The 17,433-nt window shown below is 53.2% G+C and overlaps 1 protein-coding gene across 2 annotated transcripts in view; it reads left to right on the forward strand.

The window, feature by feature from the left end:
- The window catches only part of RHBDL3 (rhomboid like 3), a 39,542-nt gene that overhangs the window by 5,580 nt on the left and 16,529 nt on the right, over window positions 1-17,433 (forward strand). For both annotated transcript variants that reach the window (XM_038757496.1, XM_038757497.1), the window contains exons 3-5: window positions 8,639-8,797; window positions 13,421-13,645; window positions 14,158-14,306. In XM_038757496.1, the coding sequence (XP_038613424.1) occupies window positions 13,421-13,645; window positions 14,158-14,306 (374 nt within the window). In that variant the 5' untranslated portion in view covers window positions 8,639-8,797. The remainder of the gene's footprint in view (window positions 1-8,638; window positions 8,798-13,420; window positions 13,646-14,157; window positions 14,307-17,433) is intronic.

Below are 17,433 nucleotides of genomic sequence, written 5' to 3' on the forward strand. Positions count from 1 at the left end.
ACCACACTCTTCCAGGGAAGTGCTGTTTTTGTTGACTGAGTACTTTGTTGTTGAGGATCCTTGGGAAGGGATGGACTTGGGGAGGTTGTCTTGGTAGACTTGGAAAACTCAAGTAGTTGCTTGCAAGAAAGTCAAAGGTCCCTGACTGGGGATTGTGAGGGCTTTGTGAGGAGTGGAGAAGGGTCAATATCATGGGGTTGGTGCACTGGCTTTTTGCTTTTAACTCCCCAGTTAATGTTTGACCTTCAGAGAGGAAGCAATCCTTTTGGACAGAGAGAGGAGCTGCAGACCGGGGAGACCCCCACCCCAAACACCTTGGGGAACAAAGATCTGAGTGGGGGGGTGCGTTTAGGGGAGGAGTTGGGAGGAAGGATCTGAGGGTGTGCAGTGAGCACTGGGCTAAAATGTTTCCCATCTCTTGGCACAGATGGTGGGGCCAGGGGTGAGGGAGAGGTCAGTGCTTTGGGGGAAGGGCTTGGAAAACCCCAGATAAATCTAGAAAAGAGAGCTCAAATGCCTATTCTCCAGACAGGGTCTGGCTCTTTTTGTTCTTTCTGGAGGATGTTGGGAGACTCAAGTCAGACATCAGAAGGGACTTCCTGACATCGCAGGGCTAGAAATAAGCCTCCTCAGGGCGAGGAGGGAGAGAGGGGAGTCTCTGAGCACAATGGATTGAGCTCCCAGAACTACACTCTCCCCCAGAGCAGGGGCTGCCGGGCCCAAGGGATTTAGTGGGGACTCTGAAGGGGAAGAGAATTGATTAATTGAACATCTTTTGCCCCTATCTCCCCTCTGCGTCTTGGGGGAGGGGAGGGAGTTTTCTGGGTGTTTTTCACCAAGGTGGCTCAATCCCATCCTTCGCCTGGGTAGACAAACCCTTCCTTGTGACTCCTAGGAATGAATAGCCTTCATTCATTGTGTCATACCCTGTCACCTGGGTACCGTAAGTGGCTAATTGAGTCTGTCTCTACCTGCCCCTGCTGCCGGGCAGCAGCCCCTGTACCCATCCTAGTCCCAGCTTCCCCAGGCGTGGGTCTGCTCGGCTCAGTGTGTGGCCTGGAGAGCTCTGGCCTAGGCAGTGGGGCTGGATTCCCCCAGTGTGTGACCAGGGGAAGCGGCAGATGCTTCTCCTCGTGTTCCCGACAGCAGCTGCTGCAGCGGTATCATGGGAGCCCAGGAGCTGTGGCACAGCCAGCTCTTCACACCCCCTGCTCCATTTAGAACCAGAACCGACACAAATTGTATTCATATTCTCTCTCTCTCTCTCCCCCCCCCCCTTCTCTCTCCCACTCCGAGTCTTATTTGCTTGACGTTTTTTTTGTGTGTGTGTGTGTATGTGTGGGTGTGTGTTTCAGTTTTCAGTGAGCCATTTCAGTCAATAGAGGAAACTCTTAGGAAAGGAGTTGGAAATCTGAGGATGGCAGGCTGGAGAGACTGTCTGTGAGTAGCCAGGACCTGGGGGGTGTTTCAGGGTGAAAGTGCCCTCCAGAGCTCACCTCATCTATCCCTCTGCCTCCAGTCAGGATGGCACCTTCACAACCGGGCAAAGACCCATCGGGGGAACTGCAGACCCCGGCATACTTGCCACCCGGGCTCTCAGCCCTGTGGGCAGGAGTCTGCAGTATCTGTTTGTGAGGTCTGGGAGTGGTCCATGCAGGGGCTGATGTGGGAGGTCCCCAGGAACCCAGACAGAAGCAGCGGCTTCCAAGCAGCAGCCCAAGGGTTGGCTCTCTCCCTCCCCTCCCATCCTCTGACCTGCTCAGTCCTGCTAGAAACAGCGTGGCGAGGAAAAAAAACACATTCTTGCTGATGCCTGATCTATCTATTTTTAAAGAACTCCGGAGATGGAGATTCCACCGTCACCCCGCTCCGTGGTGTCTCGGAACTCAGGAAGTTCTTGAAATCAAACCTTTTACCGCTTAAGCTTCTACTCGAGCCCATTTTCTCTCCTGCCCTTAGTGAGTAATAATAATAATTTCAGATAGAGCGTGAGAAGCTCCGGAGCCACTGGGTTGAGAGGCCGGGGGGGCCATTTATGCCTCTCCCTCCCTTCCCAGCTATCGCTGGTGTGGAGAGAAGAGGGGGTGTGTTATACTTCCCTGGGGAGAGTAAAGCCTGTGGCCCCAGGTGAGTGGTTCAGATGAGATTTCTTTCTTTTTCCTTCCTTCTCGGGGGGAGGGAGTGTGGACAGGTAGACAGTGGGAGGGCCGGTGCCTCAGGATTTCTTACAAGGCTAGGTTAAATTTTCACAACGCAGCATGGGCTGGGTGAAACCCATGCCCCAACACATGCTTGAGGGTGAGAGAGTGCCCCATGCTGGGAGAGGGGACTTCTGACTCCAATCCCTAGTGTCTGACCCCCCAGATTGTGATTGTGGGCCGAACTTTGGAGGGGCGGCCACTCCAGAAGCTGTAAGGGCCGAATCAGGTCTGAAGGTCAGGCCCCACGGAAAGCCCAGGACCGCTGAGATTCGCAAGATTCCCCAGCCAGAGCCCTGCAAGGAAAGGAGAAGCTGAAAGGGTCCTTTTCTCGGATGTCAGGCCCCCTCTGGTCCCCCCCTTCAAGGACAGGGAATCAACTCATTGGCAGCCTCGTCTCATTTGCAGTCCTTGGGTGAGCTGGCTCGGGGGAAGAAGGGGGGGTTAAAGTGGGACAGACAAGGGGCCTGAATAGATTAGCAAGGAGCAGGGGGCTAGGGAATGAACACCTGCCCCACTCGGTATCATCTGCCTCCCCCAGGTCCTGCACGATTAACAAAGGAGAAGGGGTGGGGGTTGAGGGACAAAGAGTCTGAGGCTTCAGCAGAGCTCTCAGTTCTCTTCTGTCCCCTCAGTGGGGCCCAGCTTAAAATTTTCAAGTGGGAGACGGGACCCAGGGGGCTGCTGTTTCTCTCCTCCTCTATGCCTCCTTCCTGCTTGTCACCTGGCATTAACCGCTTGCCTCCCGTGCCCCTCTTCCCCACCAAATCCATGTATGAACAGTTCGTCTGGTCTGGGTACTGAGAGGTTACTTGCCCTGCGGCTGTGTGTTTTCTGGAATGGACGAAATGGGGATGGAAGAGTTGACCTCTGGAGGTTCCAGGCAGATCTAGAAGGTTAAGTACTCGGGATCTAATAATAATAATGGTTCTTGTTAAGAGCTTACTTCCCGACTTTTACTTCCCAAGCGCTTAGTACAGTGCTCTGCACACAGTAAGCTCTCGATAAATATGACTGAATGAATGAAATGCAAAGCACTCTACTAAGAGCTGGGTAGATACAAGTTAATGAGGTTGAATGCAGACCCTGTCCCACATGGAGCTCACAACTCTCAATCCCCGTTCTACAGATGAGGTAACTGAGGGCCAGAGAAGTGAGGTGACTTGCCTAAGGTCACACAGCTGACATGTGGCGGAACCAGGATTAGAATCCAGGCTCTTCTGACCCCCAGACCTGTGCTCTATCCACTAAGCTGTCATCCCCTTTGGGTCAGAGATGATGTATCTGTCTCCAGACCCGGGAGAGGAGGGGAGCAGAGCAGGTGAGAGAGATGAAGTGGGATGAAGCGGTGCATTTAGAGTAGTAGTAAATAATAATAGTTGTAGTGGGCCATGGAACATGTCGGGTTGCAGGGAGAGGGCGAAGGAGTGACTGAACAAGCAGGAATTGGCTCCTTTGGGCCCTTGAGATCAAGTGCTGCTGGCATGTCCATCGCAGGGACGGCTCTGATTGGAAGCAGGCCTAGAGAAGCAGCGTGGCTCAGTGGAAAAGAGCCCGGGCTTTGGAGTCAGAGGTCATGGGTTCAAATCCCGGCTCCGCCACTTGTCAGCTGCGTGACTTCGGGCAAGTCACTTAACTTCCCTGGGCCTCAGTTCCCTCATCTATCAAATGGGGATTAAGACTGTGAGCCCCCCGTGGGACAACCTGATCACCTTGTAACCTCCCCAGTGCTTAGAGCGGTGCTTTGCACATAGTAAGCGCTTAACAAATGCCATTATTAATTAATTAATTAATTAGAGCCTCCTTTCGGACGGGCTCCTACTCCTTGCCCGTGGCAGGGGGAAGGGATGTGTAATGTAGAAAATATCCTGTGACTTGGCGGAGTTTAAACCACTCCCCCCAGGCCTGGGGTCTGTGACTGGCAAGGGAGCCAAGGAGGCTGGCGGGAGGCAGGAGAGTCTGCAGGTGCCCTCTGGGGAGCTCCCCAGAAACCATCTCCACGGTAGGACACCCCAGACCTGGTGGCGGGGCTGAGGTGTCTGATCTCCGCTTAGTACAGTGCTCTGCACACAGTAAGTGCTCAATAAATACGATTGATGATGATGATCTCCGGGGCATAGGGCCTAGGAGTCAGGAGGTGGGGATTCTAGGCCCAGTTCTGCCACGGGCTGCTGTGTGGCCTTGGGCAAGGCTCTCTGGGCTTCAGTTTTTTTCATCATCATCATCATCAATCGTATTTATTGAGCGCTTACTATGTGCAGAGCACTGTACTAAGCGCTTGGGAGGTACAAATTGGCAACATGTAGAGACAGTCCCTACCCAACAGCGGGCTCACAGTCTAAAAGGGGGAGACAGAGAGCAAAACCAAACATACTAACAAAATAAAATAAATAGAATAGATATGCACAAATAAAATAAATAAATAAATAAATAGAGTAATCAATATGTACAAACACATATACATATATACAGGTGACATATATACAGGTATATTTCATCTATATGACATATATATATATATATATATTTCATCTTGGTCCCCTGCTCAAGTGCCGTAATCCCTGGGCCGTAGGGGTCTGCAAGTTACAGACCCGCCTGCCTGATGCCCTGGGCCTCATCCTGGGGACAGGGGGGTCTTCCCTCCACCAGCCCGACCCTGAGCCAGCTAAAGGGGAGCTGCTGTCCTGAGTGCCAAGCCTTTCTCCCACAGAGAGGCCTCAAGCATTTCTCCCACAGCCTCTCCGAGGCCTCAAGCAGTGGGAGCCCAGCCCTTGAGCGAGGCTCCCCAAATCGGCCTGGATGTCCCCTCAGGCCACGGCCAGTCTGAGGCCTCCCACCTTGCTGAGACCTCAGGCCTAGAAGCCAGGAGGACAGCACCAGATGTAGTACAAGGTCTGTTCAAAACATGGCAGACTGGCAAATGGCTTCCTTTCTGGTTCTGGGACTGGGAGAGCTGGGATTGCTGGGCACTCTGAGCTGGTCTGCTCACCTACCACATTGCTTTGGAACGGAATAATAATGTCTGCTTGCATGAAGCCCTTTCCTCTGGAAGCTCAAAGCAAAGCAGTTTCCCCATCTTACCTTGTGGGTTCTCACCACCAGTGGTCAAACGGAGGCTCAGAGCTGTTAAGTGATTTTCCCAGTGTCACACAGCAAGCTAGTGAAGCAGAGAAGCAGCATGACCCAGTGGAAAGAGCCCGGGCTTTGGAGTCAGAGGTCAGGGGTTCAAATCCCAGCTCCGCCTATTGTCAGCTGTGTGGCTTTGGACAAGTCAATTCACTTCTCTGGGCCTCAGTGACCTCATCTGGAAAATGGGGATTAAGACTGTGAGCCCCCCGTGGGACAACCTGATCACCTTGTAACCTCTGCAGCGCTTAGAACAGTTCTTTGCACATAGTAAGCGCTTAATAAATGCCATCGTCATTATTATTATTATTATTATTATTAGTGCGGAGCAAGGATTAGAACCTGAGAACACTTGTACTTGGCAGTGTGCTTCACCCCTGCCTGTGTCCTTTCTTGTTGCACTCCATGCCCCTGTGGGATCAGGATGGGTAGGAAAGAGAGAGTGAATATAGATAGTGCTGTGCAAATTACTAGCATTGGAATCAATTCCTCCCTGTGGAGTTCTGAATTGTCAGGGCTGAGGTCTGTCCATCATTCTCAATGGAAGACTCCGTTATCTCCTACTATGTGCCAAGCACTATGCTCTGTATTGGGTTAGATAGGAGATAATCAGACTGGACATAGTCCCTGGCCCACATGGGGCTCTCAGTCTGAGAGAGAGGGTGAGGAGGCATCATGTCTCCATTTTCCAGATGAAGAAACAAACCCAGAAAGGTTAAGTAACTCCTCCCTCCAAAGGTCACACACTAGGCCAGTGCGCCTCACTCGTAGACCAAGGGTCTGCTGTATTACTCTATTTTGGTAAGAGAGAAAGGGTTGGCCATTCTGGACTCCCCATTTCTGGTGGGGAGAGGTCCCCCCAGCCAAGGAGGTCAGCCTGCAGGAGAACTTGTGGTCAGGGAGGGGAGGAAAGGAGGAAGGGGTTAGGGGGCTGAAGGCTGGGGATCTGGCTGTTGCCGTGGTGGCGGTCCTTGGATGGAAAATCCCCACCGAGAGGGTGGGCACTCCTTTCAAGGCCATGGCGGGAAGGCAGGGGGCCTGTCCTCCTCCCCCACTCCCCGTGCTGCCCAGGAGCCGGCACTTGGCGCCATTTAATTCCCTTTGGCCTTGTCTAAGGCCCCGCTCCTCCCCACCCCCCTGTTCCTCCACCCCACCATTCAAGCCTTAGCTTTAAGCTCAGGCCCCATTCAGGGTGGGCTGCTCTCTGACCGGTCTCGGCCCCCGTGGAGGCTCCCTCTGCCTCCTGCCCCATTCATTTCAACCTCAAGCCTCATTCAGCTCAGCCCACCCACCGCCCTGACCCTTTTCACATCTCACATTCCTCCAGCCGGCCCAGCCTTGCCCTGTCCCATCCCCTGCCCCCACCCTCCCCAGACCACCCAATTTATTCCTTCCCCTTTCCCTAACACTGACCCCATCAGCTGGACCTTGGGCTTTCATCACAGCACCCCTCGAGTATCACATCTTAGATCTCATCCCAACCTGACACGGAGGAAGTGATCACTTATATTAGTATTGTAATAGTAGTACTGGTAGTAATATGGTAATTACAAAGTATTCTGCTATTTACCAAAATTGTGCTAGGCACTGGGATAGATACAAGAGAATCGCACAGTCCTTGCCCAGCTTGGGAGGTCACAATCTGTATGATAGGGAGGGCGGGTACTTTTTCCTATTTTCCAGCTCAGGGAACTGAAGCCCAGAGATGTTAAGTGACCTGCCTGAGGTCACACAGCAGGCTAGTAGCAGAGTTGGGACTGGGACCCAGATTTTGTGTTTACCCACCATCTTTCTTTCAACGAGAAGGCGGTGACATTATCTCCTCCCTTAAAAAAGACTCCAGCCTGGGCCTGTTAGTTGAACCCGCCCATTGGTTTTGTGCCCTGTGTTCTCCCACTTTTAAATTTCTGGGTTTGCCCCGATCCAGCTGCCAATCTTAGCTGTCGGATCTAATTGTCCAACTGTTGCCCCCACTGTCGTGCCTCTGCCCTCGCCCTACTTGCGCGCTCAACCGTCCCTAACACTGTGTTTGCAGGGGAGTGGGGCCCTCTCTCCGTCTCACCCCTTTAGGCCAAATTTGGGGTGCAGCATTTGGGGCGGAGTAAGAATCTTACCAAGCACTTTCTTGGAGTAGTGTTTGTGTATTTACCTCTATGTTATTTATCCACTTAGGCCTACAATTTACATCTGTTTCTATGCTCACTTCTACTCTGGACATCATTTTATGTCTTCTGTCTCCCTTAATAGATTGTAAGCTCCTCGAGGCCAGGAATGGTGTCATGAGGAACAGCATGGCATAGTGGAAAAGAGCCATGGCCCTGGGAGTCAGAGGACCTGGTTTATCATTCCGGCTCTGCCATTTGCCTGCTGTGACCTTGGGCAAGTCACTTAATTTTGCTGGCCCTCGGTAATTATAACGGCTATTTGGACTGAGCCCCCCTGTGGGACAGCGACTGCGCCCAACCTGATAGACTTGTTTCCACCCCAGCACTTGACCCAAAGTGTTGAAACAGTGCCTGACGCATAGTAAGTGCTTAACAAATACCATAATCGTCATCATTTAGTCTTTTAGTATGTCCCCCAAGCAGCCAGTTTAGTGCTGTGTGTATTATAGTTACTAGTTTGGTGTTCCTCACACAGAAGGTGCCCAATACAAAGCTGTGCACACAGGTGTCCAGTACAGTGCTCAGCACAAAGAAGCTTTGGGGTCCTGTGGGCAGTGCCTTCCTGCTGTTGGAATCAATCAGTTGTATTGATTGAGCACGTACTGTGTGCGGAACCAGTAGCATCAGTAGACGTACCCCTGACCTCAAAGAGCTTTCAATCTAGTGAAAAAATGTTTTTCTAAGGTGGCTTCTGGAGGGACATTTTTTTCTGCTGGGGGAGGAGGAGGGGAGAAGAGAAAATGGTCAGAGAGTCCTGGGAGGAAGGGGCTTCCTTCTTCACTCTCTGTGATCCGGATGGACTGGAGAGGTTGGGTGGTATTAAAAAAACCTGCCCAAATCCACACCAGGACAGGCTGCCTGTGTGGACCCCAGAGACTTCCATTTTGATACCCCAGTCTTTCCAGAAGCCTGGAATAGGGCAGAGAACACTTCTTTCATCCTGGACAAGGAAGAAGGTGCCGGATTTTTTGGCTCATCAGGAAGGAAGGGATTGGTGTAAACGGGCATTGGGAGGTCACGGTTGTTTAGCCCCAGGGCACTGGAGAACAGAGGAAAGATGGAGAGGCCGTGTTGCTTAAAAAACCAGGTTTGCCTCTGGAGCTAATGACCTCCTTCTGACCTGCTGTCTGCCTGTTGTCCCTCCTGCAGTTTGACCCCGAGAACACGGGCTACATCAGCACGGACAAGTTCCAGCGACTCCTGCAGAGCCACGGGGCTGAGCTGGACCCACACAAGAGGGAGGTGCTCCTGGCCCTGGCCGACAGCAACTCGGACGGGCAGATCGGCTACCAGGACTTCATCAACCTGGTGAGTCAGCCAGCCCCACTTCCGCCACCATCGTGACCCCACTGGATCGGTCGATGGGTTGGACCGAGGAGGGCAGTGTGTGCAAAGTGTTGTACTAAGTGTTGGGGGGAGGAAGGTGAGAGAGGGAAAAGACACAGTCCCTGCCCTGAAGGAGCTACAGTCCAAGAGGGGAGACCGACACAAAATAAATTACACGCAGAAGGCGAAAGAGAATGAAAAGGTGGGTAGGTGAATAAATGAGTATTTAAACGGTGGAATTTGTAAATGGACATGCACATAAGAATGGATGGCTGATGAAGGTGGCTAGGAATGGTAATAAAAATGATGATGGCATTTATTAAGCGCTTACTATGTGCAAAGCACTGTTCTAAGCGCTGGAGAGGTTACAAGGTGATCAGTTTGTCCCACGGAGGGCTCACAGTCTTCATCCCTATTTTACATAAGAGGTAACTGAGGCACAGAGAAGTTAGGTGACTTGCCCAAAGTCACGCAGCTGACAATTGGCGGAGCCGGGATTTGAACCCATGACCTCCGACTCCAAAGCCCGTGGTCTTTCCACTGAGCCACGCTGCTTCCGATCACAGAGACCCATGTGTCTCTTTTCGGTGATCTTCACCGCCCCACGCTAGGGTCCCAGTCCCCGGTAGCCTAATCATCAGTGAATACTTACTGTGTGCAGAACATTGTACTAAGCTCTTGGGAGAGTATAATAGAGACATGGTCCCTGCCCTCTAGGAGCTTCAGTCTAGCAGCTCACAATGTAGTGCTCAACCCTTGGCGCAATCTGGCCTCCCTGCTCTCCGAAGGTGGTTGGGATGGGTGTGGATGTGGTCGGTGGGGCAGAAGTGCCTTGCCGGGGTTCACAAATGCCCGATGCGATTCAGTCCTCGGTCTCCCTTATGCCACATTCGGAGGCCGCAACCTCCTCAGCTTCTCCCCAACCTGCGCCGTGCACCTTGCCCGGCCTTGTCTGGTCCAACTCTTTAGCAGGCAGGTGGCCAGCCCCACCCTCCTCGGGCGAGCCGGACCGTGTGAAGCCCAAGGAATAATCGGATAATCCCCAGGCAGCCGAGGAGGCCGGTGTGTCCAGGGCACGGAGATTATCCAGCCAAGAGACCGGAGGCCCCAGACAGGGCCGGGGGCTCGGAGGAGGAGCTCGGCTCAAAAATGCTTCTCCTTGGCAGGGACCAGGCCCACTGCTCTCTTAATGTGTCTGGGCTTTTATCCCAGACTTTGGGCTGACCTCGGGAGGGAAGGGCTCCTTTGTAGTAGAAGTAATAGTAACAGTAATAATAGTGATAATACCAAAGCCCGTGCTAAGTGCTGGGCTGGACAGATCAGATCAGTCGCTCCCTTTCCCACACAAGGTTCATTGTCATTTTAGCTTCGTCCTTTCCCTTCTTTTTCCTATCTTTCCAAGCTCCCAAAGGGCCTTCTTTAGCTTCCCTCAGCGCCCTCTCCAGCTCCAGCATCCTCTGCCTCTACAGCTTTGGGGGCTGTAGACTGGAAGCTCACTGTGAACTTATATATGTTGCCAACTTGTACTTCCCAAGCGCTTAGTACAGTGCTTTGCACACAGTAAGCGCTCAATAAATACGATTGATTGATTGATTGTGAACGGGGAACATGTCTGCCAACTCTGTTGTATTGTAGTCTTCAAAGTGCTGAGTACAGCACTGTACACATAGTAAGCACTCAATAAATACCACTGATTTATTGGTTGATTGAGAACAGGCCCACGTGGCTTTCTGGGCAGGGTGAATAGGTTACATGACTAGGAAGTCCCCTGGGGAGGAGAATGCAGGGAGAGGAGTGGACCTCACTGACCCCCTGCTCTTTTGGAGGGTCTGGTTAAGGCTTTGTCTGGTCCTGGTCTAGAGGAGGATTTAAGAGGAAACAGGCCCGAACAGACCCCCAGTTCAACCTCAGGACCTCGTGCTGACCTCCGGGGCTGAAACGGCTCCTCTTACTTTGTCCTCTTCCACCCACCCTGCTGCTTGGTGCCCGGGGAGGGTTGTCCTGAGGTAGCCGTGCCATGGAGCAGGAGCAAGTCTGAGGCTGGAGTCCCGCCCAGGGCACTGACGGTTGGGGAAGCAAGTCAGAGGGGCCCAAACCTGGGCAGAGAGGCCAACTTTTCATGCTGAGCTGGAAGAGGGCTGAGAAACAGGAGGGAAAGAGGGACAGCCAAGGAGAACAGCAGGACAGAGTTCCTTCGCCCTCCCGCCCCTCCTCTTTCCCCCTTTTCGTCCCTTCTTCTCCCTTTTTTTTCCTTCTTCTTCCCTACCTGCATTTCTACTGCGGGAGATACTGGGGGATAAGTGCTAGAGGGCTAGGGGCAATCTCAATGGTTTCATACAGTCTAGAGGGGGAGAAGTGCGTTGGTCTAAATAAATTACAGAGGCGGACGGAAGCGTTCGACAATCCGCTACTATGTGGCCACTGTACATATTTTTTTACTCTATTTATTTGTACATATCTATTCTATTTATCTTATTTTGTTAGTATGTTTGGTTTTGTTCTCTGTCTCCCCCTTTTAGACTGTGAGCCCACTGTTGGGTAGGGACTGTCTCTAGATGTTGCCAATTTGTACTTCCCAAGCGCTTAGTACAGTGCTCTGCACATAGTAAGCGCTCAGTAAATACGATTGATGATGATGATGATGATTCCCTCAGGTTGAGGACCAAGAAGGCCTTGCCTTCCTGTGCCTCCCTCTCAATTCGTCAGTCAGTCCATCAGTGGTGTTTATTGAAACCTTATTGTGTGCAGAGCAGAATACTAAGCATTTGGGAAAGTACAACAGAATAGAGTTGTTAATAATAACAACAATTATGGTATTTGTGAAGTGCTTACTACGTGCCAGGTACCGTACTCAACGGTGGGGTGGATACGAGCCGATCTGATCGGACACAGTCCCTGTCTTACGTGAGGCTCACGGTCTCGATCCCCATTTTCCAGATGAGGTAACTGAGGCCCAGAGAAGTGAAGTGAGATGCCCAAGGTCACACAACAGACAAGTGGCGGAGCCGGGACTAGAACCCATGACCTTCTAACTCCCAGGCCCGGGCTGAATCTGCTCCGCCACGCTGCTTCCCTAGATGAGATTCCTGCCGATAAAGAGCTAGCAGTCAACATGGCGAGACAGACATTAAAATAAATTGCAGCTATCCAGACAGGAGAATGGGGGTTTTATGTGCCATTTCTTTCTGCTGCTTGGCCTGGTGGAAATGGCAAGCAGTCACCGACAGAAGAGGCAGCATAAACCCCTTCCCATTCTACCGTTTGGGCAGTCTGAATGTGGCACCCCTGGACCTCCCCGCTGACTGCTGTAGCATTGGGTTTGTGCCGGGCTGACCTCCTGCAAACAGGGCAAGGAAAACTTAGGGCCCTGAAGCCTCCCACTTTCCAGGAAGCAGCAGCAAGCCGAAGCCAGGAAGCCGGAGAGCAGCATACCAGTGGATTGCTCATTGGTCACTGCGGAGCTGGGCCCAGGAGAGCCCGGCCGCCAGGAAGTCAGTGGCAACCCTAAGAGCAGAATTGATTGGACTAGGAGCCGTGCTCAGCCAGCTGGGTGATAACGTGGCAACAGATCGAGGCTTTTAAGGAGTCTCCGGATACGCGTACTTTAATGCTCCGGCCTCGGTCAGTGGGGCGAACGGCTACAGGTAAATGGGCCGAGGGACCTGAGGCTGCAGGCCAGGGATGGGGGACCGGGCAGCTGGAACGAAAACACGAGGCGAAGGTGGCAGAGTTCGGGGCCAAAGTTCAGAATGGGCTTTTGATGGGGAAGGTTACCAAAATCACAGTTTGGGGTGAGCCCCGATCTGTGTGGGCAACTTCCCCGCAGTGCAGCCGCTAATGGGAGAGGCAGGAACGGCTTACGTCAAGAGAAGAAAGAAGGGAGTCCGCTTGCCCCCTTGTGCTCAGAGCCTCTCATGGGGTCTCTCCCCAGGCAGGAGGGGAAGGGTGTTGACAGGACTGATGTAAATCACAAGACGAAAGGCCTAACGGCCCTGAACGTTTCTGTCTAGGGTCCAAGACTGTGTAGCTAGTAGCGCCTCCGCCAACTGCTTCCTCCCAATTTAGCCACTGTCAGAGCCCGGCCTGACACGCCGCTGGCTTCGGAAACCAGGAAATCACTCCGTTGAGTGGCTGCAGCCCCGATCCGTCCCCATCAGCCCTGGCCCTGCTGCAGCAGCAGTCTTGGCGGCAGGCCCCCTGAAGAAAGAGGCCTGGCACCCTGGCTACTCTTGGTACCACACTCGCTGTGCATAGCCTAGTCAGGACCGGGGCCAGCGAGGAGTGATGGCAGTAAGAATGATCTCATGCATCCTTTCCTTCCTCCTGTCCCTTCCCGATCCTCCTCTTTGGCTCCGTGTGGCCCACCGGGTGATGACTTGGGCAGTCAGTGCGGTGTGCCAGTGGGCACCGCCGTCGCCGACACCTTCACTCTCTAGCTATCGGCCGTGGATTTGGGGGTTGATCAGTGGTCACCAATCCAGCCTCCAGCCTGGCCTCGCTGGGGGTGTCGAGCCCACTGGACACCTCGCTGTGCTTCAGGAGCAACTGACCCGCTTGGCCCCCGTCCCTCCTCCCCGCCCCCTTCACCGTCCCCCTCGCCCGCAGATGAGCAACAAGCGATCGAACAGCTTCCGCCAGGCCATCCTGCAGGGGAACCGCCGGCTGTGCAGCAGGGCGCTGCTGGAGGAAAAGGGCCTCAGCCTGCCCCAGCGGCTCGTCCGACACGTGGCCTACGAGACGCTGCCGAGGGAGATCGACCGCAAGTGGTACTTCGACAGCTACAGCTGCTGCCCCCCGCCCTGGTTCATGGTGGCCATCACCCTCACGGAGGCAAGTGGCCCTGCCAGAGGCGCCGTCAGCCACCCCTCCGCCCCGGCTGGGCCCGGGGGCCAGAGGGGACAACTAGCTAGAACGAGATCCTAGAGGGAGGCAGGTATGCCCAGAGGAAGGAGGCGAGGTGGGGGGGGCGGAGGTTGGGGGGGGTGGCGTCTGAGGGCCTGGATTCCCGTCTCGGACCTCGGGCAAGTGACTTAACCCCTCTCGGCCTTCATTGCCCCATCTGTAAAATGGGGCTTGGAAAGAGGCCTTCTCTAAGGAGGCACCTGGCTGCTCTGTTGGGGATGGGTAGGTAAGGGGGAATTGAAATGGCAGGGATGATTGCAGGTTCTCAGACGCCGGGAACGGGGAGAGAGTCAGGGCCCGCTCCTTAATTCACTGGTGAGCCTAACCTCTGTCTCATTGGCCATCGCCACCCCCTCTCTCCTGCCCGCTCACCGTCTCCCCCTCCTCCTCTGCTTCGTCCTCCACGGTAACCACTCTCTTCTCCCTGGATGTTTTCCCAGATCATCTTTTTCCTCTACAACGGATTCGCCCTGGATCGGTTCGTGCTGCAGGTCACACATCCTCTCTACCTGAAGAATGCGCTGATTTACCACCCGCAGCTCCGGGCCCAGGCCTGGCGTTACCTGACCTACATCTTCGTGCATGCGGGGTGAGCACAGCACTGTCTCCCCACCCCCCAACTACTCTCCAAGTCCCTGCCCCCTAAGAATAATTCCCTGCACCGATAGGGAGAGAGGAGGAGAGCAAGACTTGTTACGGGGATTTGGGCTGCTCCAAGGGTAAGGGGAGAAGTCTAGGGTGTACATCCCAACACACGTGTTGCTGCATGTTTTGCACTGGGCATTCAGGGTCATGTAATGATGTCCTATGCCCAGACCAACCCTCAAGCCTGGGGAGGGGCGGCCCTTGGACCCTTCCCCCCATCCCAGTTCCTTGCTCCAGAGCCACTGTGGTCCTTTCCCCACCTTCCGACTCGGGCAGCGGGAGCCTGAACTCTTCCAAGTTTTCAGTTTCCTCCTTAATGCTGCTCCCTGAATAATAATAATAATAATTGGCATTTGTTAAGCGCTTACTATGTGCAAAGCACTGTTCTAAGCGCTGGGGAGGATACAGGGTGATCAGGTTGTCCCACGTGGGGCTCACAGTCTTAACCCCCATTTTACAGATGAGGTAACTGAGGCCCAGAGAAGTTAAGTGACTTGCCCAAGATCACACAGCAGACATGTGGTGGAGTCGGGATTCGAACCCATGACCTCTGACTCCAAAGCCCGGGCTCTTTCCACTGAGCCACGCTAGGAGCTGCTCCTCTTGCTTCCTGGCTGAAGTCTGCCTTGAGAGAGAGGCAGCAGGCACTTGTCTGGGAGTCCAGGACTCTTGGGTTGCCTAGGGATGGCTGAGGTCACCTGGGTATCAGCATAGGTAACAAAGCATAGTGTAGTAATAATGATGGTGTTTGTTAAGCGCTTACTATGTGCAAAGCGCTGTTCTAAGCACTGGGGGGATACAAGCTGATCAGGTTGTCCCACGTGGGGCTCACAATCTTAATCCCCATTTTACAGATGAGGTAACTGAGGCCCAGAGAAGTGAAGTGACTTGCCCAGAGTCACACAGCTGACAAGTGGCAGAGTCGGGATTAGAACCCATGACTTCTGACTCCCAAGCCCGGGCTCTTTCCACTGAGCCGCGCTGCTTCTAGTAGATAGAGCACTGGGAGTCAGAAGGTCATGGGTTCTAATCCCAGCTCCACCGCTTGTTTGCTCTGTGACCTTGGGTAAATCACTTCAATTCTCTGTGCCTCAGTTATCTGGGAAATGGGGATTGAGGCTGTGAGCCTCATGTGGGACAGGGACTCTGTCCAACCTGATATGCTTGTACCCACCCCGGTGCTTAGTACAGTGCCTGGCACATAGTAAGCGCTTAACATACCATAATTATCATCAGACTGAAGTGGTTCTGAGTCTAGCTTATGGCCCAGCTCGAGCCTCCTCATCCACCTCTTCCCCTTTCTCCGTTCCTTGGGCTGGAAGGGACACTTGACCTGAAACAGCCTGGTACCATTCGGGTGTGATTATGAGGGCAAAAGGGAAAGAAAAATAGTCATAGCAAGGTGCCCCCATCTCCCCTTGGGCTGGATTCCAGGGTCTTGGCTGGTCCCGCCCTGTTGGTAGACATAAGCGATTTCTGTGTTGGAGCCCTGGTATCTTGGTATCTCTCTTTTTTCCCCTGCCATATTTCCAGGGCAACAAAACCAGCCAGGCAAATGGTCTCTGAACCCCAGTTTACGGGAAGAGTCACCCCCAGTGCAGGAGTCCCCATAAATTCCCCCTTTCACACCCTTCCACCCCCTCGCCAGCTACCCTGGTTTCATGGTTCTTATCTGGAGGCTGAAAGAGATGGATGCATTTGATGGGAGAGGCTCATGGCTTCTCCGTCCTGCTGAGACTCTAAAATGGTAATTGGGGCCCCATCCCTAATTTACTATCCTCCTTTGGCTGGGAGGGTTATGTGCTAGGGGAATGGAGTGGGCCTCTCGTATACATGCATTTACCCCCACCATCACCACCACACACACAAAATCGTTCACGTGCACCCCACCCGCTACTCCCCTCTCCCCAGAGCTGTAAATCTTGCTCCCTGGCTCTAGCCTTTGATGTCCTGGGGTGGAGGAGAGGTCACAGGGAGCTTGAATCTCGTTGATTTCTTTGGCCATTCAGCCGTCCCCCAGGTTACTGAACATTCATAAATCGAGTTGTGTCCCTGGGAAGAGTGACCGGCTCAGAACCCCTGACTGCCCTTGAACTGCAGGACTCCTCCGAGGATGTGGTAACTCAGCCACTTTGGGGGCCGGCTCCTCAAATAGCCACTCCTTCCCCACCCCTTTGGCAAAGCCTCCGAACCTCCCCAGAGAAGGAAGCTCACACAGGTGGCTTCTGAAGGCTGGCACTTGGGGGAGCGTGGAGGTGGGTGCGGAGACCAGGCACCTTGGGATGACCAAGAGGATTTATGTGGTGGGCAAGTTCTAGGGGCTGACCATTCCCTCCTCCTACTTTTTCTCTTTCTTCTCCTCCCCTTCCCATCTCTCTCCATCATCATCATCATCAATCGTATTTATTGAGCGCTTACTATGTGCAGAGCACTGTACTAAGCGCTTGGGAAGTACAAATTGGCAATGTATAGAGACAGTCCCTACCCAACAGTGGGCTCACAGTCTAAAAGGGGGAGACAGAGAACAAAACCAAACATACTAACAAAATAAAATAAATAGAATAGATATGTACAAATAAAATAAATAAATAGAGTAATAAATATGTACAAACATATATACATATATACAGGTATATATACTCTCCAGCTGAGTATATGATCAAACTGGAGGGCCAGGAGGAGGCCTCAGGCAGGCACTTAACCACTGTTGCCTCTGTCACGCCGAGGTTGGCTAAGGCCATCTGGACACTTACCCAGAGCCCGCGGGGTGTGTCTGCCCTTTTCCGATGGGAAGAGGAAAAGAGCGGTGGCCGGTCTCCAGGCTCAGGCTCATCCCTAGGCCTCCTGAGGGCACCCAGACTGGCCCCAACCTGCTGACCATACGCCCTGTGGGAGGGAAGAGGAGCTGAGAAGGAAAGGGCAGGTTGTTTGTCATTGACCCTTTACCGTCTTGTGCAGCTATGCCTATATATGCCTGCATAGGCCACCGTCTCTATATGTTGCCAACTTGTACTTCCCAAGCGCTTAGTACAGTGCTCTGCACACAGTAAGCACTCAATAATAATAATAAT

The sequence above is a fragment of the Tachyglossus aculeatus genome, chromosome 15, assembly GCF_015852505.1.
Source record: "Tachyglossus aculeatus isolate mTacAcu1 chromosome 15, mTacAcu1.pri, whole genome shotgun sequence".
NCBI classification, from domain to species: Eukaryota; Metazoa; Chordata; class Mammalia; order Monotremata; family Tachyglossidae; genus Tachyglossus; species Tachyglossus aculeatus.